At 55.0% G+C, this 27584-nt stretch overlaps 1 protein-coding gene across 1 annotated transcript; it reads left to right on the forward strand.

Moving 5' to 3' along the window:
* The first annotated feature begins 603 nt into the window (after positions 1-603).
* On the forward strand, positions 604-14494 carry KCNG4 (potassium voltage-gated channel modifier subfamily G member 4). The gene is made up of 3 exons (XM_045988074.1): positions 604-797; positions 2629-3391; positions 13068-14494. The coding sequence occupies exons 1-3, from the start codon at positions 604-606 to the stop codon at positions 13836-13838; spliced, it is 1728 nt and encodes a 575-aa protein (XP_045844030.1). The 3' UTR covers positions 13839-14494.
* The last annotated feature ends 13090 nt before the right edge of the window (positions 14495-27584 follow it).

A 27584-nucleotide genomic window follows, 5' to 3' on the forward strand; every position in this document is an offset into this window, starting at 1 on the left:
GGGATGCGGGAGGGCGGGGGGGGGGGGAGGCCCTCCACACTCACCCCTCCCCTCCTCCTCTGGAGCTCCCACCCAGAGGGAGCTCTTGGCTCCTGGGCTTCTTGGACTGAGCCCATCCCTGGGCTGGTGAGAAGCAGGAGAGTTCCTCTGGCAGCCTTTCCCAGAACACCTCCCCATCATCAGCACCCCCTAACCAGGGAGCTTCCAGAGTGCGGGGACAGGTAGCTGCAGACATCCCGGTCCCAACTTGCCCTCTGCTCCCTCCGAGGGAGGCTCCTCCTTGGAGGGGAGGGAAGGACAGCTCTCCTCGCCTCCCAGGCAGTTGGCAGAGCTGGGCGGCTGCTGCTGCTCCCGGCAGCCTGGTGATGGAGAGATTATTTCTGAGCCATTCCCATTCCCCCCCACCCCCGCCCCCGCCTCTCTTGCAGGACCACAGCGGCTGTCCCTGTGGGGCTCTGAGCGCAGAGCCCAGCTGGCTGGCTCCCTCCCAGCACGAACCCCGAGGACTCTCACCTCTCCCGGGGAGAAGGGGCTTCGGGTCCTTGTAAAAACCCCAGCCCGCTGCCCCAGGGCTGTTCCGCAGCTGCTGGAGAGAGATGCGGAATGAAATGTACTTTCAGGAAGAGGCAAGAGAAGAGAGGTTGGAAACTAACTCTGCCAGAAACTGCCGTGTTTGGAATTTTTCTTTTCTTCTGCTGCATCTCCACCGCGAACTCATCTCTCCCCTGGCCATCGAGACGCGGGCTCCCCCGGCCCGGCAGAGAAACAGCTGGAAAAGGGCTCCCTGAGACAGGAAGGTGAGTCAAACTTCGGGGGGAAGAAGTTCGAGTTTGCTGCAGGGCTGGGGGCTTGGGGGCCGCTGTGAACAGCCTTGTCCAAAGGGCTGCTTTGAACAAGTACCTTTCCTGAGCTCTGGGCAGAGCTTTCTGTGTCGGCCGTTGGAGGGGGGCAGTGGATCGCAAAGTTGGGTTAGTGGGGTGAATGCAGACAGGGCAGAAGGATTTGGGGGAGGCGGGACAAGCGGTGTTCTGGAAGGAGCCCCAGGCTGGGAGACAGAGTCCTGGGTTGGACTCGGATTCGCCGTGTGACCTTGGACGAGTCACTTCAGCTCCCTGGGTCTGGGGGGTTGCCCTGGGAAGATGAGAACACTCAGGAGGGTCTCCCCAGATTTCAGAAGAGTCTTCCCTCTGCAGGCGGGTCCTCTTCCTCCGGCCATCCGTTGTAAAGGAAGGAACGCATATGTGGAGTAACAGAACGCTGTGTGGTGAGCAAGTGTGAAACGCACGGGCTGTGATTCAACTCCTCGCTGCCTGCCGGAATCCAGCCGGCTCGGAATTGAGAGGAACTTTGATTTCCATTCAGCGGCCGAGTTCCTCCCTGGATCGGAGCCCCGATCGGCATGTAAGGTTATAGATGCCTTGGAAACAGCTGTGGCTGGAATGAAGAGTGTAGGAAGTGGTTGCGGGATGCCCAGGAGGACAGGGTTGGGGAGATGGTTTTTTAAATGCATGGGCTCCATCTAAACCTCGTATCCGCAGTCAAGGGCCTCAAATAGTTCTGAAGTGGAGAGAGCATTAGAGGCCCCTTCACGGTGCAGATAACAAGACCGAGGCCCAGAGAGGGGCAGTCACTGGTTCAAGGTTACACAACAAGGGTGGCTGAGGCAAGCGCCCCGTGAGCACAGAGGGACAAGTCCTCCAAAGGAGGAAGGAAACACTATCATTGTGGTGGGGCTCCTGGGTGGCTCAGTGGGTTAAAGCCTCTGCTTTTGGCTTAGGATCCCAGGGTCCTGGGATCGAGCCCCGCATCGGGCTCTCTGCTCGGCGGGAAGCCTGCTTCCCCCATTCTCTCTGCCGGCTGCTCTGCCTGCTTGTGATCCCTCGCTCTGTCAAATAAATAAATAAAATCTTTAAACAAAGAAGGAAAAAGATCACGGCGGAGCCGCTCCTGGGAGGCAGAGCTGTGCCAAACACCATCACCTTCTCTGTTACTTAAGCTCTCCGGGCCTCCGTGTCCTCATCTGTGAAATGGGGACGCTACTGTTGACCTCATGGAGGTGCCGGGGTGCGTTAACATACAGGAAGCATGTGGATCGGTGCTGGCACCTCAGAAGCATCTGGAAGTGTTCCGAATAAACGCCTCATGTGTATTACCACACGTAACCCTCCCCGTGCCCAGTGAGGTGGGCCGTCAGACGACCCCAGCCCCTGTACGGATGAGGCGAAAGGTTCAGAGGGGCTGAGTAGCCCACCTGTGCCAACCGTCCCTAAGGGATCGGAACCTGGCCGTGAACCCGAGAAACTCTGCCACGCGTAAGCTCTCTTCTTCCAACTGTACCTTCTAAGAGTGGCACAAGTCTTGTCCTTGGCATGAATGAAGCTGAGATCAGAGAGGTTAAGCCACAAGCCCAAGACCACAGAGCCTGGGAGTGGCTCAGCTCTGACCAGGGAAGGGATGCTGGCATCTCCTTCGGGTCACAGGTAGACCCCGGGCACCTAATGGGTGCTCAGGAAGTCTGCGTTGGGTGGAAGATGGGGAAAAGGAAAGATGCATTAGCAGCGTGCTGTCTAGGACCCCGGCCCAAGGCTGATCTCTCCCCGTTGTCTTGCCGCCCTCCCCCGGGTGCAGGCCATCTCCGGCGATGCCCACCCCCTTCCGAGCCAGGGGCCTGCCTCCCGGACACCTGCGCCTGGGCTCCTGCAGCCCCCTGAGCCAGCTCCTGCCCGGCCGCCTGCCGCGGTCCGCCGCCAAGGGGCTGTACTACCGGAGGGCCCGCAGGGTGGGCGCCCTGGACGCGTCCCCGGCCGCCGACCTGAAGAAGGAGATCCTGGTCAACGTCGGGGGCAGGCGGTACGTGCTCCCCTGGAGCACCCTGGACGAGTTCCCGCTGAGCCGCCTGAGCAGGCTCCGGCTGTGCCGCAGCCACGAGGAGATCGCGCAGCTCTGCGACGACTACGACGAGGACAACCAGGAGTTCTTCTTCGACCGCAGCCCCAGCGCCTTCGGCATGATCGTGAGCTTCCTGGCGGCCGGCAGGCTGGCGCTGCTGCGGGAGACGTGCGTGCTGGCCTTCCGGGAGGAGCTGGCCTACTGGGGCATCGAGGAGGCGCGCCTGGAGAAGTGCTGCCTGCGCGAGCTGCTGCGCCGGCTGGAGGAGCTGGCCGAGCTGCGGCAGCAGGAGACGCTGCACCTGCGGCGGGAGGCGCGGCGCCCCGCGGGGGACCCCTCGCGCTGGGGGGTCTTCATGCACTGGCTGCGCGAGACGGTGGAAAACCCGCGCTCGGGGCTCCCGGGCAAGGTCTTCGCTTGTCTGTCCATCCTCTTCGTGGCCACCACCGCGGTCAGCCTGTGCGTCAGCACCATGCCCGAGCTGAGGGCGGAGGAGGACAAGGTGAGTGGCCCCTGACCGCGCCCGCCCACGCCCACCCCGCCCCCGAGACTTAGGGCCCGCATAAACGTCTAAGTATCTTCTAAAACACCAGAGAAAGAGATTGTTGTCTAGCGAGCATTGGAGGCAATTTTAGGTCGGTGCAGTTGTGAACATTTTTAATTTTAATTTTTTGTGTGTGGGGGTTGGGGGGGAAGGCCTTGGGGCCCGCAAAGGTCATGAAGTGGCTCCGCCTCCCAGTGGGCTTGGGATTCACAAAGCTACTCCTGCCTGCTGCTGTGGGCCGCTCCCAGCTCTGGGCCTGCAGGCAAACTGCTTCACCTCTCTGAACCTGTTTCTTCCTCCGTAAAATGGGTAACATCGGGGTGAGGGTTCACACACAGGGTGCACTCGTTTCGTGTTTATTGAGCAGCTACTCTGTGCCATGCCCTGTTCCTGGCCCGAATCCCTGCCTTCTTGAGCCAACGTTCTCATGGGCATCCCGGCTCCATGTTCAGGTGGAGAAAGCAAGGCAGGGGGACTTCAGCTTTCTTGGAGTTAGAGAGCAAGAATACAGACGAGGGCCAAGATTCCTGCTGGTTGCTTGGCTCCTGAGCCCCTCAGTCAGTCTCACTGCATGGGGAACTCAGAGAAGAGTTAACTTCTAAGTGACTGCCCCAGGAAGCAACAGCAGAAAGGAGTTCTTGCCCACTCCTGAACTCTTTTTCCAGGAAGTTGTGGGACACCCCCAGGGGCCAGGGAGTCTGAGAAATGAGATAAGAGCTTAACATTTCATTGGGACATTTATTGGAGAGCTTTGAACTAAGAACTGGATTTGTTTCCTGATTGAAACTGTTGCTCCTGTCCTGCTCTACATTCCTCCATAGCTCCCCATTACCCTAATTATGGAATTTACAATGTGGCAGACAGAGGGAGCTGATAAAGAGAACACATGCATAAGATAATGAATCCTGCATATGGCCCATAATCGTTGTCAGCCCACAGAAGTTCCCTTCCCTTAAAGGTATATTCCAGGGCAATATGGTAGGATCAGAGAACTTTCCAGAAAGAAAGGACTTAGATGGAGAACCTACCCCTTACATAGGGTAGTCTCAATAAATATTTAGTGAATAAAATGTATGTCATGCAACCTATAAATGTTTTGTCCTAAAGCAAACCCAGCAAAACCTTTCCACTTTCAAATAGCTTTTTTTCCCCAAGGGGAAGGACTGTAGCTCCAAACGGAGACATTGTTTTATCCTTTAGCACCAAATCATGTGATTTAAGAGTCTTTTTCGCAGAAATATTTACACTTGGACACTACAGTAAAAAAGTAGGACCAAATAAACAGCTTTTGTCCCCCGCTCCCAGAAGGGTGCCCTTGATCCGAGCTGCTGAGAAAAGACCCCTTAATTTCCATAAACCTGTTCCTCAGGGATTTCCTGGAAGCCAGGATTTAGACCGTGCAGAGAGACAAGGTCTTCTCAAAGCCTAATGCTTTGCAGATTACCCAAGGTCTGAACCCAGGCTTGGTTGGTAGGGAACTCAGGAGATCAAATCAGAGGTCACCCGGAGGCCGGCAGGACCAGCAGCCCCAAGTCTGAGCCCAGGAGCCGGGCTGCCCTTTGCTCCTAGGATCAAAGGGGCTGATGCCCACACCCAGGATACATCTCTCCGTTTTCACCTTGCGGAAACCAGAAACCACTTTCGTGTGAGCTTGCTGCCTGGGGAGAGGCTGCGAGGAGCTGCCCTCCAAAAAATTGTTTCCCTGTTTAGATGGTAATTTAGAGAAGCAGGAGGCTGGGGAGGCGGTCTTTGTTTTTTCAAAACTGTGCCTTCCATTTACATAAAAAGACAATGTTCTCTCCGGCACCAAGCGTGTCCGATAATTCGTATTTGCCCTCAGGGATGTTCATCTGGCCAGATGCTTCTGGGAGCAGGCCCAGCCGGGACAGCTGGGGGCCACATCGGCCTGGAGGGCCCAGCAGCATCTGCTCAGATGAATTACTGCCGCGTGGGTGGACAGACATGCCAGGGCTGGGACCCACAGACCTCCTCCATCAGACACAGTGCCGTGCTGGGGGAAGAGGCAGCTTTCCTTTGGTTTTTTTCTCCTACCTTCTTCCAGCGACCTCCCGTGCAGTAAACTGGGCACTTGGAGAGAAGGGTCTGCACTGCAGGTTGGTAAAGTAAAACGGAGGAAGGGGAGGTGGCGTGGACAAGAAGGACCGTGCCAAATGCTTGAGCACCTGCCAGGTGCTTCCGGCCTTTTCTGGTTTCCTCGGAAGAGCTCGTCCCCCAAGGGAAGAAAGAACCGATGCTTATTACGTGCCCTTCCAGAGGCTGGCATCTGACCCACGGACTTAGTCCTTGCAACAGCTTGGGAAATGGATACGACTACTGCCCCCGTTTTGCAGGCGAGGAAACTGAGGCTCGGCCAAGTTTTATCCCTTTCCAAAGCTCACTGTTAGTTACGCGGTAGAGCCCGGATTTGAGCTCACGTACCAGCTGGTTCTAAAACCTGACTCCTTAGGACAGCACCAGCTTTCCGTGCTGGGCTTTTTGGGGACCAGCTTCCGTCACTCGGCGTGGTGTGTGCAGGCTCCGTCCTTCTTAGGGCCCAGTAATAGTCCCTGGTCTCTACATCCATTATGTTTATCCCATCTTCCAGGGCAGCGTGCTGCCGTTTCCGTGTTTTCCTCTGCCTGCGTCCTCTGTCATGACTCCCCTGCCCTTCGTTCCCAGCACCTTTCCCACGCTCCCCGCTGGGCAGCTCTGCCGGTCAGGGCGCTCCCCTCTCTCTGGGGGAGGCCGGAGGTCACTGCCGCTTGGATTGAACACCTGCTCCGTCTCTCTTGACCTCTCCCTCTCTGCTCCTCCCTAGGTCCTCAAAATCTCTAGCTCCCTACGGCAGAGAACCCCCTCTCCGTGGCTCTGCCCTCCGCCCTCTGCCCTCCGATGAGCCCTCTCTTGCTCTGGGCCTCCGTTTCCTCACCTTACTCAGAAGCTGGTGCTGAGGACTCTAAATTCCCATGCAGCGTGCTCCTGCCAGCACGAAGCCATCGCCGGCCATGTTCACGCACCCTTAGGGCCCCTCCTCACGCCCCTCCAACCCCTCCACCTGCTTTGCTCATCAGCCTCTCCTGGCTCCGTGGAACCCAGACAGCAGCGGCAGGGTCAGCAGCCAGTGGTTCAGGTGTCGTCTCTGTTTCGTTCTTCATTTGTTCTTGCGCTCAGCAGACCTTTCCCAAGGGCCTCCTCTGCGCCAGAGACCCAGCAGGGGCCAGGCCAGGCAGAAACTGCTCTCCCCCTGATGAAGTTCTAGAACCTAGGTGAGGTTTGGTGGGCTGAGGTCCGGAGCGGATGACCAAGAAAGAATTCTTGAGACATCTTTGGTGCAAAATGGTGGTTTATTAAAGCACGGGGATAGGACCCCTGGGCAGGAAGAACTGTTGCCCCATTATCCTGAGGAGTGGTTGATTATATACACAGGAGTTGGGTAGGTGAGAACAAAGGGGGGTGATGTTAGTCTCTAAGGAATTTTGGAAGCAAGGTCTCCAGGACCTTGAGGGGCTAGCTGCTGTCTGGGGAAAAGGTTATTCATTACCAATAATAAAAATCTTCTTGTGAGACCCTTTAGATGTATATCCATGGGCCATATGCTGGGGAATGATTCTCGACACTATCTTGGAGATGTAGAGATAAAGTTTCACATTTCTCCCATCAAGTGTCCTTGTCAGTGAGATTTGGGTTTAGAAGAAATTTAACTTTATTTAGGGCTTGAGGGACTGAGTTATTTGCCTCTGGAAATTGTGCTGTTGTTCAAATAGCTTCTTTGCTGTAAATCTCCAGGACATTGGTAAACCGAGAGAGACTCCTGTCTTGCAGGACTGTGATCTCTGCAAGTTAACCATTTGTTTCTCTTTTATGGCAGTCAGGGGTGCCTGAGGACTGTCACACATATGACCGAGGGGAGTGGGTGGAGAGGGGGGTGCAAGGTGCCAGCTTTTGCTTTGTCCTCAGCCAGCCTCCTGCATCCTCATCACCCCCAACAGCTCAGCCTTCGCTCCTTCCTCCTCCACTTTAGATTCTAGTCCTGCCCCAGAGGTTTGCCGGGGCCCTTTGGGGACCTCGCTGCGGGAGAGGCACCCTGATGACAGCTGCACAAAGCGTTTTCCCTCCTGTCTGTCTGTGGTTTCAGCATCTTGCGAAGGCCCCGGGGAAGGAAGGCACAGGCAGATTTTTTAAAGATCAGGCGGAACTAGGGGGCCCCTCATGGGAGCGATGCCCTCCTTGTGTGGGTACGGCATGCCACCCTCGGGGGGGACAGTTTCAGGAAAAGCCTCACACTAGAGCCAGCCTGTCCTCCCCTGCCCCTTTCTTGGATCTTGAATCAGCTCCATGAAGAGCTGTCAGGCTCCCGGGAGCTTCCCTGTGCTCCCTGTGATATTTGATGATTGTTCTAGGGAATTCTTCTTAACCTGCTTTTTTGGTTTGGGTTTTTTTTTCCACCTTCCAGCTTAGACTCCCTATACGTGGGCCAGCAAGAAGTAATCCCCATCTCCTAGACAGGACCCCCTTTTCTTGACTCACGGTAGTTCCCCTGTTCTGCTTCGTCATGCTTCCCTGTCTCCGTGCCCAAACCCTTCTGCCTACACTTCCAGAGCCTCTGTGTCCCAGGGCTGGGGAGTGGGGCAGCTGGGAGGGAGAAGATGGAGAGGGCAGGAAGGGGCAGAACGGAGGGGAGAGAGGGCAGAGAGGACCAGCTCCTGGGGGAAAGGAGAAGCCGGGAAGAAGAATGAGTCAGCAGGGCCAGGAGGCAGCCCTGGACCAGAGGCCACTTGGATTGAACACCTGCTCTGTCTCTCTTGACCTCTCCCTCCCTCTCTGGGCATGAATTCACAGGCAGAAAAGAGAAAGCCCGAGCTGCTGAGTGGTTGGAGACCAGCACTAAGCTACCAGGATGGGGAAGTGGCCGATTTGGGCCCTATTTCCCAGGTCGTGGGGTGTGAGAAAAGCTCCAAGGTCAAGACCTTGGCCCCAAGTCTCTCCCAGGTGGTGTTTCCCGAACTGGCCCTTCTTGTACCTGTAGCATCCATGGGACAGCCTGCCCATATGGACACCCAGGGCCAGTGGCCTTGCCCTCGGAAAGCCCTGCCCGTCCTCTGACCCCGGAGCCCTTATGAGTCACTCCACTCCCAAGCTTTGAGAAAAGGGTTGGGACAAAGTTGTGGGACCCCTGAGTGCCTCACCCAGCCGACCTGGTCAGCTCGGGCTTGGGCCCCGGCTTCTTATTGAGGTATAATTCACATCCTAATAGGCACCCCTTTAAAGTGCTCACATCCGTGGTTTTTAGTGTACAATTGTGCGACCATCACTTCTGTCCCAGAGCATTTTCATCCTCCCACAGAGCAACCCTGCCCCCGCTTCTAGGTGCTTCCCATTCTCCCCCATCCTCCCAGCCCCTGAAACCATCCATGTACTTCTGTCCCCACAAGTTGCCTTCTCTGGACATTCCCTATAAATGGAACCATGCGGCATCTGGCTTTTGGGGTCTGAAGCAGAAGGTTGTCAAGGCTCACCCAGGCTCTCGCGTGTGTCAGTCCTTCCTTTTTAGGGCTGAGTCATATCCCATCATATAGCTAGAGCTCATTTTGGTCACTCATTCATCAGTTGATGGGGCTTTCCATTGATTCTGCTTTTGGCTGCTGGGAAAGATGCAGCTGTGGACATTCACGGACAAGTTTTTGGGTGGATGGATGTTTTCACGTCCTCCTGGTATATACCCAAGTACAGAATCATTGGGTCATATGGCCAACGTGTGTTTGACTTAAAAAAATGTTTTTTAAAGATTTATTTTATGGGGGGGGGCGCAGAGAGAGAGGGCAAGAGAGTCATACGCAGACTCCGTGCTGAGACCATGACCTGAAGCTGAAACCAAGAGTCGGGCACTTAACCGACCACGCCACCCAGGTGCCCAACACATGTTCAATTTGGGGGGAACCACCAACCTGTTTTCCGCAGCAGCTGCGCCATTTCCATTCCCACCAGAATGGTGGAGGTCACCGACACTTACGACTTTCTGTCTTTACACTCCCAGCCTTCCCAGGGAGTGAGGAGTGGCAGCTGATTGTCCTTTGATTTCTGACCCTGATTGATTTTTTTTAACTCTTCATGGTGGAAAATGCTGGGCATTCACAAAGTGAATGCAATAGTGTTGAACTTCCGAGAACCCATGACTCCGTTTCCACAATGAGTCACTCTTGTTCTTTCTCGCCCCACTCCCTCCCGACCCCGATCTCTTTTTATTACTGTTGTTCATTTCTGTTTCATTTTACAGTGTGACAGGGGAAAGGTACACACAATGAAACGCACAGATCTTAACTGAACAGCGGAACCACTTAGGCACCCGCGTCACCCACACCCTGTTTAATGTAGGAAACTCCCATTCCCCCAGAAAGCTGTCTCATCTTCCTTCATGGCGGAACCCTACCCCACCCAGAAGTGGCCACTGTGACGGTGATTTGGTCCACCATCTCGAATGTCACACAGACGGAAACACAGAGGGCATCTCTTTCTGCATCGGCTGTCGCGGCCCCGCGTGCCGTGTGGGAGCCCCCACTGTGTGGCATTGCTCACCCCCTGGTCCTTGTAGACCTGACTGGCGTCCTTCACTGCGTATGAAGGAGTCAGAGCAGACCTCCTTCTGCCGGGACAAGACCCACCAGGAGGGGTGACACCCGTCCCTGTTTGCACAGGACCGAGGGGCTCTGGTGACCGGGACTTTCTGTGCTCAAAGCAGGAAAGTTGTGGGCCAACCAGAATTAGTTGTTTATCCTGCCGACAAAATGCCGCCAGAAGCTTCCTCAGAGAGGGAAAAAGTCCGTCTTTAATTTCCCTCCTATTCTCCTCCAGCCACGGCCGACCTGGGAATTCTTTCCTGGGCTGGGGCCTCATGCATCCCTGCCGCGAACGGGGCATCTCTCGGAGGACCAGCGCTGGAAGCGTGGCTGCAGGATTTGAGCGAGTGGTGCACGGTGGTGATGCGGGAGAGGGACTGCGGCAGTGCAGGGAGGAGGCAGCAGGCCGGGCAGGAGGGACGTGGGTTGTGGGTCGTGCATGCCTTGCAGAGTCAAATCCCCACCCGGAGGCAGAGGGAGGAGCCGCAGAGCCCTCCCTACCTCTCAGAAGTCACCTTCTTGAGCTACTGGGTCACTGGTCTCCAGAGGTTATTGCTAGGCTACCGAGAATCCTTAAGCCAAGGGGAAAACTCCCAGAATGTCAGTGACAAGAGTGGCCTAATAGGGACAGTCTGGCCCAGAGTCTGAAAAACCTCCAGGTGCCTCGGAGCCAGCCAGAGGGCTTGCCAAAATGCAGATTCCTTGGATTTTGTGATGAGAGCCCAAGACTCTGCATTTGTAACAAGCACTCTGGGAGATTCTGTGCGGGGTGTACTGAATCAGCTTTGAGAAATACCGGTTCTGTTCCAACCTCTTCATTAGAAACTGAAGCACAGAGAGGGACAGTGACCGCTGCAAGGTCACACAGCAAGGGCACAGCAGGATTGGGAAGTCAGGGTCCAAAACTCCTGAGCACTTCCGGATGCTGAACCAAAACCCCAGGTGGTCGTGGCAAAGAGCTCACGTGTGTTGCAGAAGTTCCTCCCCTTCCTGTAAAATCCAGCAAGAGGAGAAGGTATTGTCGCCCTTATCCTGACCAGGCCGGCTCTGTCTGTAACGGGTGGGTGAGTCTGTGGAGTAGGTGGAAGTGTGGGACTTGAAGCCGAGTCACAGACACAGACAGGCACGCTGAGAAGGGGATAGAACACCTGTTTCTCTTCCTCCAGCGGCCAGACATAAAGAGCATTTCATTTCAGTTCAGTATTCCCGTGGGCCCAGGCACTGGAAATAATTTCTTTTTCCACTTCAGAGGTTTTTAATCCAAAGAAAGCGGCAAAATCAACATCTTGCTTTTCAATCAGGCAACTGGCTTGGGTCATTCATTCACTCATCCATCATGTGTGTGTGTGTGTGTGTGTGTGTGTAATATTTGGAGTCAAGTTCTCAACCCTGGCTTTGGATTAGAACGATCATCTATGGGACTTCTGGAAAATTCTACTGCTCAGACTCAAACCTTGATCAACTCAATTAGAATTCTGAGGTGCTGGCCCAGATACTGGGGGTTTTTCAAAGCTTCCAGATGATTCTCACGTGTAGTCAAAGCTGAGAACCACTGCACCAGACCAGAGCTTCTCAGATGCGGTGTGCACTTGAATCACTAGGGAGTCCTGTTAAGATCCAAATTCTGGTTCCTTAGGGATGCGATGGGGCCCAAGATTCTGTGTGTCTTAGAAGATCTCAAGAGAGTCTGATGCTTTGGGTTCAAGGACCACACTTTGAGGAGCACAGGGGCTAGGGGAATTTTCTGTTGCGAGCCAAGCAGGGAGCATGAATGATGCCAACAGAGAATCCACAGCAGCCCTCCTCTAGCTGTGGTCTCTGGAGGGAAACAGACCCTGTGTGAACAAGTGTGGTCACACATCACAGGGCTGTCCCGGGGATCTGGAGCCCTCTCGGCCTTACCAGCCCCCACGCTCCCAGAAAGGACATCTGCTTCTCTATTACGTTTCCCCCAGACCCTAGGAGCCTGGCACAGGTGAGACCTCTATGCTTTATTGTTGGATGAATGAGTGGGGGAGGGCAGGAAGGAAGTTACAAAGTTACAAAATAGCATACGGTGGCTAAGAGGCCATCTGCTCTGCATGTGAACTCAGGGAAGTCATTTCACTGCTGGGAACTATGTCCTGGGCACGAAATGGGGTCACACTGCCTCTCACAACATCACTGGGAGACGTAAGTGACAGCGAGCAGGAACAGTACACAAAAAATATTAGTGAAGGCGAAGGTTGGCTGCTGTAACAAAGAGGTCCCACGGTAGTACGGCTCACCCACTCTTGACTTCAGCTCAGGTCGTGATCTCAGGGGTGTGAGATGGAACCCTGTTTCCGGCTCTGCATTGGACGTGAGTCTGCTTGAGATTCTCTCTCTCCTTCTTCTGCCCCTGCCCCCTGAATAAAAACCAACAACAACAAAAAAAAAACCGATGTTGATTTCTCTTGCAAAGAGGGATCAAGTTGAGTTGGCAGCTCTCACCTGAGACCCAGGATCGTTTCCACCTTCCCGCTCCATCCTCCCGTGGGGCGTTGGTCCAGTCTGTAGGTTCTAAGCTGGGTTTCTGGGTCATGGGGGGTGTCCAAGCAGACACTGAAAAAGCAAGTGTAGGAACTCACGCCAACATCCCAAGTCCAGGAACGGGATGTAGCACACAGCGCTTCTGTTCACATTTTGTGGGTGGATTCTTAGTTACTTGGCTACACACCTCACTGCCAGGGAGACTGGAAAGGGTGGTCCCTGGCTGAGCTGACGGGCCATAACTCGAGAGGTCTGTAAGAAGGGGATTTGGGTGGACTGATGAGAGTGGCACACGGAGCTTAATCACAATACATAGATAATAGGTAATATACAAATTAGAGAAAGACCATGTAGTATATAGAGAATAGATACGGAATCCGTATTGATACAGATGGATATTGATGTTGATGTCAATATCACTGGGGACCCCCGGAGTGGCTTCTGGGCGTGACCCCCTTACCCAGAGCTGCTGCCCACCACTCTCCTCCTGCCTCTTGTCGCCTCCCCAGGGTGAGTGCTCGCAGAAGTGCTACTACATTTTCATCGTCGAGACGGTCTGCGTGGCCTGGTTCTCCCTGGAGTTCTGTCTGCGCTTCGTGCAGGCCCGGGACAAGTGCCAGTTCTTCCAGGGGCCCCTGAACATCATCGACATCCTGGCCATCTCCCCGTACTACGTGTCGCTGGCCGTGTCCGGCGAGCCCCGGCAGGACGGCGAGCGGCCCGGCGGGGGCTCGTACCTGGAGAAGGTGGGGCTGGCGCTCCGCGTGCTGCGGGCGCTGCGCATCCTCTACGTCATGCGGCTGGCCCGCCACTCGCTGGGGCTGCAGACGCTGGGCCTCACGGTGCGCCGCTGCACGCGCGAGTTCGGCCTGCTCCTCCTCTTCCTCTGCGTGGCCGTGACCCTCTTCTCCCCGCTGGTCTACGTGGCGGAGAACGAGTCCGGCCGGGTCCTGGAGTTCACCAGCATCCCGGCCTCCTACTGGTGGGCCGTCATCTCCATGACGACGGTGGGCTACGGGGACATGGTCCCGCGCAGCGTGCCGGGCCAGATGGTGGCCCTCAGCAGCATCCTGAGTGGGATCCTCATCATGGCCTTCCCGGCCACGTCCATCTTCCACACCTTCTCGCACTCCTACCTGGAGCTCAAGAAGGAGCAGGAGCGGCTCCGCGCGCGCCTCCGCCACCTGCAAACGGCCGCCTCCGCCAGCGAACACGAGCTTCTGAGTGACGTGGACGACCCGACCCCGGAGGGACCCGCCTTGCCCGCTAAATATGTTTAACTCAAAACCCGTGGTGAAAAGGGCAGGACCGCGCAGCCCACCACCCACGGGGCTGGAGAACACCACGGTGTAGACCACCGCCGGGATGTTTCTAGGGCCCCAGGGGCACTCCCCAAACTAGGAGGGGCTCAAGGTCACGGGTGTTTGTTTGTTGGGATTCTTGACCCCACTGGCCACCACGGTTCCTGCTGACCTTACTGAGGCTCCTTGCTTTTTCCTCTCTCTGTGCCCATCACCCACGCATCCACACTTTCAGCTCAGCGGTCCTCCACTCTTCCTCCCCTGACGTCTTCCACACCCCAGGCTGGGTTCCAGACACCCACAGAACCGAGCCTACAGACCTCCATTTCTCCCCAAGACTCTCTGTCCAGGGCCACCCTACCACCAGGAGCTGGAGGGGTGAGTCACTGTGAACCCTTCTGATCAGATCTCCCCACCCAGCCCCATATCATGGGTTCCAACAGGGACCAGTATGTCCCCTTTCCACTCCCCACAGCCAGTGGCATTTTCGTAATGCCGTTCCCTCCTCCCCAGCTCTGGAAGCTCTCAGCCAAGAAGGCAGAACTGGCCTCTGTGTTAAACCCCACATTGGGAGCCGATGTCCCTTCATTCCTCCTAATGGGCCCAAGACCTGGGCAGGATTGCCCCTTGCCGGCACAGCCGGCCCTCCTTGGCCAACTGGACTCTTGGTAGGAAATATTCTCCAATTATCCAGTTCTTAGCCTTGACTGAGGCTAACCCTTGCAAGGCACTGCATCGGCCCTTGAGAGAACCGTTCCTGCAGCTGGCTCCTCCAACTCTGCCGAGACCTTGGCTTTCTGCCCTCAGCTAAGCCACCGCGGATGCAGGAGAGCTTCAATGCCGACATGGGGGTGGCCTCGGGGTCTGCCCCTTGCTGCCTCTCCAGACCAGACCCTTGTTACCAGAGGGTAATTCTTCCGCTGACACTGAAATATGTTTGTCTAGTATCTTTTGGTTCATGGACAGATTCAGCCCTTTGCAGCCAATGAGGAAGCAGGTGCAGGACCAAGTTGTTCAAGATAAAGGCAATGAGACCAGAGCAATGACTCCTGAGATGGAGACTCAAGAGGGGTTGAATGAGGAGGAATGTTTGGGGATCTGAAGCTGGAAAGGGGGTAGGGATGGGAAGGTGGTGGGCTGTGCGGGCCGAGTGGAGGCTCTGGGCATTCTGGTGGATGCTGGAAGACGCGGTGATGTGGCTGGACTACAGATGGTACCCCCCGCAGCACACGGGGACACCAGCATGGGGCAGAGACTGGGCAGCTCAGACAGGCTATGAGGGGCTCCCCCCTCATATTATTAGAAATCCACTACAGGAGGTGGCCTGGGTCACAGGTGGTGAGGCAGTCAGGAATGGGCAGTCAGGAATGGGCAGTCAGGAACGGGCAGATCTGATGTGGTTTGTGTGTGAGCATGTCAGCATTTCATCCCTGGGGACAGCTTGCCCACTCTTCATTCATTCCACTAGGATTTAGCACAGGCCTGCTAAGTGCCAGGTTCATGCCTCCCTCGGACTGTAAGACCAGGCAGCGTGCCGGCAGCTCTGGCCCCGGGGAGCACCTGCACCAGCGTCTAGCCGCAAGCTCGCCTTACCTTATGGGCAGCCCTCGTTCCCTTTCACTCCCCCGGTGCCCTCCCAGCCGAGGGGGGTACATGTCTCCATCCCCCTAACCCCCCAAATCGGCAGGCTGACCCCAGTCCTTCCCACACTGACGTTTCACCAAGGAAGCTCTTTACACAGTGGCCCAGTGGTCACATGCAAGGGAAGCCCTTACCCCTTATAAAATTCCCATCCCGTGCTACCCGCCCAGGGAAGCGAATAGCAGAGTCACTCTGAGCTTCGGTTGCTCGTGACCTGGGTGCTCACTCAGGCCCAGATTTTCACTGTGTGCCCCTGGCTCCTTTCCTTCTGTCAAGTGTGGGGCTTTGGCTAGATCCGTGATTATCTGGCTGGGGCTCCAGCAAGACCCTCGGGGCTGCTCTGTGGGTAGAGGGCTCTGCATTACAAGGTAAAACCTTTGCAAACAATGATTTTGAAAAGAATATGAGAATTTCTAGACACCCTCCCACCTCCAGTCAGGGTCCCTTGGTTAGAGGTGGAGACCTCACCCAGAACCAAGGAACAAGCCTCGACGGCCGGCGGAGGACCCCACACCTGGCCCTCCCTCTTCTGATTGGAGGCCTTTTTCCCGTGTGCGTGCCTGGTGCAATAATTCCTCATTGCAGCTCTGCCCATCCTGTGATGGCGTCCACCCACGCATCTGCTTTCTCCTCCGGTTCACCTCCCAGCCAGCTGAACAAAAGCGGGCCAGGACTGGAAGAAGCCTAGGTGAGCCCGTCGCCAACGTTATGAGACTAGAGTATCTTAACACACATCCGGTGGAAATTCTACCAAATAGAAGAGAAAAACTGGAATTGATTGCTTGCATATGGGGCTTAATTAAAATATATTTTTTTTTTCCTTCCGGATAATAGCCGCAGGGACTGGTCTAAGTAGAATTTGTCTAGCCGGCTTTCCAGACTTCATGCTGATTGGATAGGATAGTGATGACAAGCGAGTTGCCAGGCGGTTTCTTCATACCCATTGGCTGAAAGGAGTCTTGCCAGTCCCTGGATGGCTTGTTTTCTCTGAGGTCCACGGGCATGACTGGAGCCAAAGGTTGAAATTTTCCAGCCGAAGGCAAAGAGTAAAGGACCCTTTGCTTCAAGCAATTTCATGTCGTGTCATGGAGGTGACTCCCACGGACAACTTTGTTATTATTATTGTTGTTATTATTAAAGTGCAGTCGATACACAATGTTACATTAGTTTCAGGTGTAAAACATAGTATTGGACACGTCTGTACATTACGCTGTGCTCACTACAATTGTGGCTAACATCTGGATAACGGAGATGGTGTTGGTTCACCATCTCTCTAAGCAGAGTTGAGCCCAAGAAGTGACTTGGGGATGGATGGTGCAAATGGGGGTTCCACCCGCTGACGCTAGTCTGATGGGTTACAGGATTTGAGAAATGGGTAACCGGACAGCTCATCAGAATACCAACTACGCCGAGAGTTTCCATGAGGGGGTCCGTGAACCTGGAGATTGTGTGCATCTCAAAGTGCCCGACTTCAAAAAGGGGTCCAGCAATTTTTATCAGATCCTCGAAAGAATCCGTGGCCCCTATAAGAGGATGAGAACTTATGTAATAAATCACTTCTCATATTTTAAGATGGCGCGACCAAGACTCAGAGAGGGAAAACCACCTGCCCAAGGTCACACAGTCAGTTTACATAGTTAGATCCAAGCATCCCGATTTCCCCAGAACACTCAGTTTTTAGGCTCATCTGAAACAGTGCTCAGAGAAAATATTCAAGACAAGAGGATAACAAGAATATGACTTTGCCCTGATACCCTGAGCACAGTAAGCAGGCTTGTCTCAGGGTACCTCCGGCACCAGCTGTCACCCTTCCTTTGTCAAATGACAGTGGATAAGGCGACTGATTTCACTGGCGCTTTCTTTTCTCACTGATCCCATGGAGAGGCTGGACCAGATGGCTGTTAAAGTCCCTCTGAGCTTGGACAGTATGTGATTCTGGGAAGCAGAGTTCACTGCCACAGTCCATGCCATGGAGGGGCAGGTAAGAAACCAGAAGAGAGGTCCCCCCCTAAAAACAACAACAACAAAAAAACCCAAAAAACAAAAAACCGTGGCCCCTGACTATCCACAGAGCTGCTCCCTTAGCAAACATCATTAAGTCATTCCAGTTTGAATAGAAATTCACTGAGATCTCTGTCTACCAGCTGCCAACCCCCTTCCTAGCCGTCCATCTGGGCTCCCCGCCCCCATCGGAGGCCTGCAGGTGCCAGGCTAAGCGGCTGGGCCTGCCTCTCGCCCAGGGGCAGTGAACCCACCCGCTCTTCCTCACCTTGCCATGTTAACAATGGGCCCCACTTACAGCATGATTCCTAGTCACCAGGCAACTGGTTTTGTTTTTGTTTTTGTTTTTGTTTTACATTTTATTTGGGAAACGTCAAACAAAAAAGTCGCAAGAACAAAAACAGCACATACGATTACCTGAATACACTTTTTTTTTAAAGATTTTATTTATTTATTTATTTGACAGGCAGAGATGGCAGGCAGAGAGAGAGGAAGGGAAGCAGGCTTCCTGCCGAGCAGAGAGCCCTATGCGGGGCTCGATCCCAGGACCAATCCCAGGATCCTGGGATCATGATCTGACCCGAAGGCAGAGGCTTTAACCCACTGAGCCACCCAGGAGCCCTTGTTTGTTTTTTTAAACATGTTTCGCCATTTGCCTTATCACTTACTGCTTTTTATTATTTTTTTTTTTTTTTTTTTTTTTAAAGATTTTATTTATTTATTTGACACACAGAGAGAGATCATAAGTAGGCAGAGAGGCAGGCAGAGAGAGAGAGGAGGGAGCAGGCTTCCTGCTGAGCAGAGAGCCCGATGCGGGGCTCGATCCCAGGACCCTGAGATCATGACCTGAGCCGAAGGCAGCGGCTTAACCCACTGAGCCACCCAGGCGCCCCTGCTTTTTATTATTATTATATATAAATAGTAGATTTTTCTGGATCATTTGAGAGTAAGTTGACTACATCATGGTCCTTTCGGAACTTTAGAATGGAGGGGCGCCCGAGTGGCTCGGTCAGTTAAGCATCCTTCCCTCAGTTCCGGCTCAGGTCGTGATATCGGAGTTGGGATTCCAGGGGCCTGGGACGGTGTTCAGCAGGGAGTCTGCTCCAGGATTCTCTCCCTCTGCCCTTCCCACTGTTCGTGCTCAATCTCTCTCTCAAATAAATAAATCTTAAAGAAAAAAAAATCAATAACTTTAGAATGTAGCCCTAGAAGGTATGTCAGAAAAACATCAGCCCAAGAATTCTTAGCAGCGAGTTTCCAAGAGGGCCTGAGAGCCCCCGGAGAGGACAGGCAACAAAGGACAGTACGTGTGTTTCAGAGCTTACGTGTCAGCTGATTTCTTTAGGTTCTCAACGGAATCCGTGATTCACCCAAAAAATAAAAGGAGAGGAAGCTCTAAGGTGAATTGCCTCCTTCGTTTTAAGGGGGAGCGCCAAGGAGACCCCGGAATACTTTTGGGGGGTTGGGGGGTCTCTCTCCTAGAACAAGGATCTTCTCTTACAAAACCACACAGTACAGTCATCAACATCACCACATTTAACGTTGATGCAGTATTTTAGTCTAATCTACCGTCTGTTCCAGTCTTGTCGGTTGACCTAATAATATCCTTTACGGCTTTCCGCTGTCAGGAGAGGCTGGAGAAGGCATTTCTGCAGCTGACCTCCTGAGTCTCCCATAGTCTGGACTGTTTTCACAGCCTTCTGTGGGGTTTCTGACCCCGAAATTTTGGACCAATTGAACCCTTCCTTTTTAATAGAAAGGCCTGTGGATTCTTAGAGCCAAAGAACCTGCCCATTTCACAAGTGTGGACGTGAGGGCTCAGGGAAGGGATGCGATGTGGCAAGTTGCACAGCCTCAGTCGGCAAAGTCAGGGCTGGGGGCCCGGTGCCCTCAGCTCCGTGCCCCCCTGGTCCTGGGCCGGCCGGCACCCCTATCCAGCATTTGACATCAAGCCAAGGGGCACCTCAGGAACAGAATGTCAGTTCAAAATAAAACAAAGGGCTGTCCTCAAGAGCCCTGTGGCTCCCCGGTCATCCCAGGGCCCCTGGCTGAGGCTGTGCTCACCCAGCCCTGCTCCCGACAACACAAGAAAAATGTGACATGACTTTCATAACTCACCTTTGCTCTAAGCGGGACAAAACCAAGGGCGACTGGGAACACAATGAATCTGGGTGCCTCACGCTAAAATTAGCCTATCTTGCTGTTCCAGAGGCTTCCACTGTACTTGGCCAGTGACCAGATAGAGAGGCAGGCAGAGAGAGAAGGGGGACGCAGGCTCCCCGCTGAGCAGAGAGCCCCATGTGGGACTCGATCCCAGGACCCCGAGATCATGACCTGAGCCGAAGGCAGCAGCTTAACCCACTGAGCCACCCAGGCGCCCCAGTGACCAGCTTAAAGTCCGATCCTCTGAGAAGCTCAGCAGGGGCACCTGGCTCCGTCCTAACCAGGCTTCAGGGCTCCCCTGTCCCCTGCAACTGCGAGAGAAACATTAAACACTGTTACAGTGCGATGTTGTGGCCTCTCTGCTGTATTGGGTCTAGTCACGGAGCCCCTGGATGAAGGGTGGCGGGGTCAGGGGTCACAGCCAAGACCATTGAGAAGCTGTGAGGGGCAACAGTTGGGTTCCGGGGCAGTATTTCTTACATGTCTGCCATGTCCCCAGTGTTGTTCTAGAACATCGGAGAGGAAGATTAGCACAACAGGGGCTGGTGTGGTCCTGAGTGGAGGGTAGGCAGGGAGGTAGGAAGTCAGGCCACAGAGAAGTCCAGAAGGAAATGAACGGGACAAGTGCAGCTTCTGGTAAGTCCTGGGAAGGCAGCGTCCTGCCACCAGTGATGTGGGGGCCCGTGGGCGCCAAATGGGGACAGGCTTCTGAGGAGGTCTCACTCGGTTCTCCCAGATCTTTGGGTTCCCCCAGAAGAAACCCTGACTCAGGGATTTACATGCCGATGGTTTATTTGGGGCATGATCCTGACAAACACTGGATGGAAAGAGAGAAGTGAGACAGAGAAGGGATCCCACACCCATGCGGGGTGTGGGATCAAGACCACAGGTGGCTGGAGTTCAAGCCCATACACACTCCAGTTCTCTGGGTGACGCTGGACCCAGGAAAACACCAAGCACGTATTGTATGGAGGTCAATTTCCCTCTCATTCAGACTCCCATTCCAGGATCCCCATGGGCACGCTGGAATGCTTCCTAGGGAACACCCATAAATACAGTTAAGACGGGCGCCCGGTGGCTCAGGTGGCTAAGCGCCCGGCTCTTGACTTCAGCTCCGGTCATGACTAGGGTTATGAGATCAAGCCCCTTGTTGGGCTCTATGCTGGGCGTGAGGTCTACTTGGGATTCTTTCCCTCCCTCTCCCTCTGCCCGTCCCCATCCCCCTCCCTCTTGTGCACTCTCTCTTGCTCTCTATCATCTTAAAAAAAAAAAAAAAATCAGGAATGTTTCACTTCCAAATGCAGGAAACCCTACTCAGACTTCATTTAACAAGCAAGCAAACAAAAGGAGACTTACTGGCTCCGAAACTGAAAATCTAGGTGGAGTCAGGTATGGTTTGTTCCAGGTGTTCGATCACTATCATGAGTATCAAACAAGCTCAGAGTCTCTGCATCCTCCCTCTGCCTCTCTGGGTGTGTCACCTTCACCCCCAGGCTCGCCTCATGGCCACAAGATGGCTGCCCAAGCTCCAAGCCTCACACCCTCACTTCCCCAAGCCCATGGAAGAGAGAAGACTTTTGCTCCCCAGAATCCCAAGCATGTGGTTTCATCGAGTCTTACTGGCTGAGCTCCTTACAGCCACAGTCCTGAAACAACCACTGTGGCTATGCTGCTTGGTTTATATGAGTTGGGGCTCACCCTGGAGCAGAAGATAGGCTCACCCAAGATAGTCCCACCCAAGCCACATGGCTGAGAATGGGGAGGGTGAGTTTTCCCAGAAGAAAACCAGGGCACCCTTCCGAAAGAGACAGAATGGGGTGCTGGGCAGCAACGTCATCATTCGGGACAATCACAGCTCTGGGGGGTGTTGGCTGCACGCCTCTTTCTGCCCCATCACTTCATGCACCGCTGGTGCTCATAACTCCCTCTAAGGAAGGTGCTAATATCACCATTTTACAGACAAAGCAACCAAGGCACGGGGAAGTTAGGTGAATATCCCAAGGCAGACAGTAAGGGCAGAGTTGACATTCAAACCCAGGTCTGTGGTTCCTGGGCCTGTCCCAGTGTTACCAACCACACCAACATGCACCTTGAGGCTGTCCTTTCCCTTCTGGGAGGGCCCTGGGTCAGGGACTGCCAGGGGCTTGCCGACATCTGGTTCCTCTCCCACGTTTCCGGCTTCCCTGCCTGTGAGGGAGCCACGGCCAAGGTAGGGAGCCACGGCCAAGATTCTGGTCGGTGGAATGTGCTGGAAGGGGTGTGTGCTACTTCCCCTCCTGCCCCTCACTCCACAGGCCCTGCAGATTCAGACAAATATTCAAAGGTCTAAGGCAGGGGTCAATAAACTGCTTCGGCCCCCCTCTTGCTTTTGTAAATAAAGTTTTATTGAAACACAGCCTGGCTTTTCCTCGTCTGCAGTGCTTTGGAGGCTATTGCTGCAGAGTCAAGCACAAGGTGGAAATAGTGACTCTCTGGCTCTCTGTAGCAAGTTTGCTGGCTCTGCCCGAGGGGTGGGGCCACGAGGCAGAAGCAGCGGCCCCCTGTACCAGGCGATTGTACCAGCAAGAGAAGAGCTTCTTGCGAGTAAGCCACTGAAACAGCAGGGCTCCTTGTCCCAGCATTCGGTCCACCCTGGACCCTGTGCCCTGCACCTGGACCCTGTGCCCTGCAGAAGCTTCTAAAAGCGTCCTCAGGCCAGACATCCACCCCAGACTCTGGCTGCTGGCCCTGGCAGGGAAGGGACCTTGTGTCTCCTGTCACGCTGGCTGGCTCTGGTGACCCACCACTCTGGGGGCAAGAACTTGCATGCAAAGTGCATCGGCCCATCCCCTGGGGAAAAACCCATGCCAACCTGGTCACCCAGAGCTCTGTCTTCTCAACCGGTATGGACGCTAGGCGACGAAATATTTTCACTCCTGATGCCCCCAGAACAGTTGCTCAGTCCTAGACCCATATCTTAGAGCTGCCCCCCTCTGCCCCGGGTCTCCTCTACCTACAGGGATGGCCTGGCAGCCAACGTGGGAACCTTCCCCAGAGTCTGAGGCCTTCCCCTCACCCTTCCAAGTACCCTCTGCCTCACCTGTGGGCCAGCCTCTGCACAGCCCCAGGGATGACCAGGTGAGCAGGGGGGGTCTATTCATGCTCTCGCCAGAGTCCCAGGTCCCTGCCACCCCTGCCTGCAGAGGCATGGCGTGTAACTACGATTGGACCTATGGGCACGGGAGCACAGGGATGCCAGGAACCCTGACTCAGGTCTTACGAGGGGAGGGGAGGCTGCCCCCCCCCCCCGAGGTCAGGATGCGGGACAGCCATTTGAGGACCTGTCACCTCCTTTCTGCTGAGAAGAATGAGCTCTGCTGAAAGCCCAAGGGGGTGACTGTCTTTGCCAGAGCATCTTAGGGTGTACGTGGGGTTTTAACCTGCCATCACACCACCAGGCTGGGGGGCGGGGCGGCTCTCACTAACCTTTCTCTGGCTCTTATTCACCCTCTGCAGGGCAGGGGGGAAAGGGCCACAATACAATGGAAAATATCAAAATGTCATCTAAGACCCCATTTGAGAACGGGGTCTCCATTGTCTCCCTGGAGCCAACTCCTGTAAAGAGGACATCTTGTATAATCCATTCATTTCTCATTCAACACTTGTTGTAAGGCACCTTCTCTGTGGGAGAGCCCCCTCCCCTACACACACACACACCCACCCCTGCAAGGAGATGGGGAGAAACAGACCAGGGGCCAGCTCCAGGAGCTGGGAGCAGATAGGCCTGACAACGGCCACTGCCTGAAGACCGCCAGGACCCAGGAACACCACTGCTCAGCCCCCTTCCCCGATTTACCACTGCCATGCCCCAGGAGACACGTCTGTGGCTAACTCATTTGCCAGCTGAGGATACTGAGGCTTGGGGAGGTGGAGTGGGCCCTGGGCCTCCAGGTCCGCCCTTGGGCTCAGTGGTGAAGTCCACGCCCATGGCGCAAGGGGGTGCTCAGGAAAGGTTTCCAGGGAGCGCAGAGCGGCAGGAAGGGAGGAGGGGATGGCCCAGGCTTCCTGGAGGAGGCTGCCTTATGACTCCTGCCCAGCTAGATGACATCACCTTGCTATTTAAATATGCCAATCCCGGCAAAAACTATGCCCAGCCACTGGCCGCGCGGGGGTTAGGCCAAGAAGACATTTAACAGCCTCTCCGTTTCCAAAGCAGTCTTCATCATTGTCCTTCAGCAGAAATTAGCTGAGTCAAAGGAACTGAGCGTGTTCTGTGTAATGAGGACCGTCTTGGGAGGAAAGGATTGGACAGGCAGATTGATGCAAGGTGGGGACAAATATTCCTTACTTGGCAGAACACAGCAGAGTTAATGTCACTGTGAATAACTTGTTTACCCAGTGATTATGTGATGAATGAACGTCAAAATCTCGCTGCAGACAGCCGCAGTCTGGGAACGGCTCTTGTCGTCATCATGCGGCACAGAAAGTAAATCAATTGAAATTATCTCCCGCGGACAACAACATGCAATAAATGGGCTAATTAATAGGCTTGGGTGTTTGAACAATCCTCTTGTCCCTGAAAAACAACAACAACAACAACCAAGAGAAATCATAATTTCAAAGTTGGCTTGAGAAGTTTCTTAGAGAAACTATACGTGAGCGTAAGTTACCCAGCGGTTGACTCAGATGAAAACAGCAGCCCTGAGCGGGCTTTGGGGACCCTCCCTCTGGGTTCAAACTTCCCTCCCTCTAACCCTCCATCTGCTCTGCTCCTTTCCCACCTTCGGGTCCAGAACCCCTGCCCAGGGGCAGCTCCTCCCCTCCACTCCCCCTCCCTCTGCTTCCCCTCCCTCCTCCTCCTCTTCCCTTTCCCCCTTCCCCTCCCTCCCAGTCCTTCCTCCCCTCACCCCCTGCCCCCCATCCCCCCACCCCCCCCCTCCAGCAAGAAGGCCAGAGTGCCTTCTCCCAACGGCAAACGCCGCTCTCCCACCTCCCACCGTCCAGTTCTCATTTTCTTTTCTTTTCTTTTTTTTTTTTTTAATTTTTAATTGTTTTTGCAGGCTAACTGCTGAGCAGAGAGCCTGATGTGGGGCTTGATCCCAGGACTCTGAAATCATGACCTGAGCCAAAGGCAGAGGCTTAACCCACGGAGCCACCCAGGTGCCTCCATTTCTCATTTTCTAAACGTTGTCGGGAGTTTTATCCAAGGTCCCCAAGGGAGCAAATCCAGCAGCAGCTGGGGCAGCCCCAGCAGGGGTGGAAGGGCCGGGAAGGCAGCTCCACCCTGACCACCCATGTGTTCTTCTAGAAGTTACGATCCCCTAGGAGGAGCGTCCTTCCCTGTGAAATGGGGCCACGCTGGTGCCCACGGGGCTAGTGAGCGGCGGTACACGGAGCCATGACCGCGGCCCTCGAACCCCTCAGCGTGTCCTCCACCACCGCCTCCCTCCACCTCCACCTTCCCCCTCCTTGGCAGTGGCCTTGGCTGAAGAGGAGGGAGCCCGCCCGGCATGCAGACAAGCAGAGGGAAGGCGCAGGCCTGAGGTGGGCAGGAAGCACTAGCTGTGATTCGGGAGACCAAGGCAGAAGACACATTGTTATATTTCCTCACTCCCTACAGCCCGAGGACGAGTCCTGGAGACCCGCAGAGGGACACTCCTCTAGGGACTCAGCGGCCTCCCCGGTCAGACTTTGCTACGGGCAGAAGCAACCCTAGCCCCACCCCCTCTCACCCAGGATCCCCTAAGTCGACTTTAACATATCAAAATGCCTTTAGAAATTTCCTCTATCTCTAAACCCCCCAAGCATAGGGTCCATCCATATACACCTGAAGGGTCTCCTGATGCAGGTTTTATTAGATGGTAATAAATGACCTTTTCCCATCAATAGCCCAAGGCCCTGGAAACCTTGCTTCCAAGATTCCTTGAGACTGACACTACCCCTAACCCCCTCCCAACCTGAAAGTCTATAATGGGTCCGTCCTCGTGACCCCGGGGCAGCTCTTTCTGCCTCCCGGTCCTGTCCCCGGGCTTTAATAAAACCACCTTTGGGCACCAAAGACATCTCAAGAATTCTTTCTGGGCCATTGGGCTCCGAACCCTGGTGTTCTTTGCTGCACCTCTCAAGCTCAGGAAGGACTGGTCGCAGGCCGTGGCATCCGCTCTCGGGCTCACAGGGACGGAGATTCAACATGGCGGTTCATCACCCCATGTTGAAGGATGCCAGAAGGTTCGGGCATCATGGTCCCACTGGGGAGAGGAGGCAGGCTCCGGGGCAGATTGCTGCCCTAGTCCCTGCCAGTAAGGTCCTTTGGATTTTTGTGACAGGGTAGGGCCCAGAGTCCCCTCCACTGGGCTTGCAGGCGTATGGGGGTGAACATTGACCCCGTGTTCACGTCCGCCCAGAGCCTCTGAGAGTGACCTTACCTGGAGGCAGTCTTTGCTCCTTGGGCAGGCCCTAAATCCAGTGTCTGGGGTCCTTAGAAGGGAGACGCAGACATGTAGAGGGCGGCGGCCACGCGAACAGAGGCAGAGATGCCAGTGATCCGGCACGAGCCAAGGATGGCCAGCCACTCCCAGAAGCTGCCACCGGGAATGGTTTTCTCCCAAGAGGCCCGGCAGCATCAAGCTTCTGGCCCGCGGAGGAGGGAGGGGATAAAAGTCTGTTTTAAGGCACCAAGTGTGTGGTCTTTCCTTACTGCGGCCCTGGGGAGTGGACAGAGGGATCCCTACAGAGTGGGGTCCCGGTCCTTCTTCTGTGCCTCTCCAGCTGCTCCCTAGGTAACTCGAGGGGCTGCCTGAGCCCGCTTGCCCCCCCGGGCAGCTCGTGCATAGCTTCTTGCTCCTCCAGGAGGCTGCCGTCCACCATCAGGGCTGTCGGGCACTCTGAGGGTCTCGGGTGGGGAGACCACTCACACTTGCACAGGGACACGCACTGCACGTCTGCATGTCTGGGCACCCGGCCAGCCCGGGCGGTGTCCGTGGAGCAGGAGCCCAAGGCCCATGGGTGGCTGAAATCCCCCCAGCCCCCCAGCCCCACGCCCTGCGGCCCAAGGCTCCCTGCACCTGCCCACCCCCTCCGGCATCTTAAGATTGAGAACTACGGACTGCTCCCCTGGGTGGGCCTTGGGAAGCTGGGTGAACGTTCAGGGGCAGGCCAGCGCTGATCTGGAGTCCTGGGAGGGTACCCCCTCCGCCCAAGCCACCTCCATGCCCCCAGGTGTGTGTGGCCTTGGCCAGCCACTTGAACATGAGTGGATTCATCTAGAGAAATAATCAGAAGGCCTGCCTGGGTGGTCTGTTCTTCCCCAGCTGATGCAGGAAAGAGCATTAAGGTTCGGAGCCCTATGGCCCAGAAAGAATTCTTGAGACGTCTTTGGTGCCAAAAAGTGGTTTTATTAAAGCCCGGGGACAGGACCTGGGGGCAGAAAGAGCTGCCCCGGGGTCACGAGGACTGGCCCATTATAGACTTTCAGGTTGGGAGGGGGTTAGGGGTAGCGTCAGTCTCAAGGAATTTTGGAAGCAAGGTTTCCAGGGCCTTGAGCTATTGATGGGAAAAGGTCATTTATTAACGCCTAATAAAACCTGAGTCAAGAGACCCTTCAGATGTATATCGGTGGGCCCTATGCTTGGGGGGTGATTGCCAACACGTATCTGGAGGCGGGGGGGGGGGGGGGGGGGGGGGGGTGTTTAGAGATAAAGGAAATTTCTAAAGGCATTTTGATATGTTAAAGTCGACTTAGAGGATCCTGGGTGGGAGCGGGTGGGGCTAGGGTTGCTTCTGCCCTTAGCAAAGTCTGATGGAGGAGGCTTTGAGTCCCTACAGGAATGTCCCTCTGCCGGTCTCAAGGAAGCGTCTGCGGGCTGTAGGAAGAAAGGAAGTGTAATAATGTGTCTTCTGCCTTGGGTTCCCACATCACTGGGAAAGGAAGGAGGGCAGGAG

The sequence above is a fragment of the Meles meles genome, chromosome 19, assembly GCF_922984935.1.
Source record: "Meles meles chromosome 19, mMelMel3.1 paternal haplotype, whole genome shotgun sequence".
Lineage (NCBI taxonomy): Eukaryota > Metazoa > Chordata > Mammalia > Carnivora > Mustelidae > Meles > Meles meles.

What these genes read in the sequence shown, in the direction of transcription:
- KCNG4 (XM_045988074.1), top strand. Translation starts at nt 604, where the DNA reads ATGAAATGTACTTTCAGGAAGAGGCAAGAGAAGAGAGGTTGGAAACTA. An exon ending in GGGCTCCCTGAGACAGGAAG is followed by an intron (nt 798 to 2,628) that starts GTGAGTCAAACT and finishes CCCCGGGTGCAG; the next exon opens with GCCATCTCCGGCGATGCCCA. An exon ending in TGAGGGCGGAGGAGGACAAG is followed by an intron (nt 3,392 to 13,067) that starts GTGAGTGGCCCC and finishes TCGCCTCCCCAG; the next exon opens with GGTGAGTGCTCGCAGAAGTG.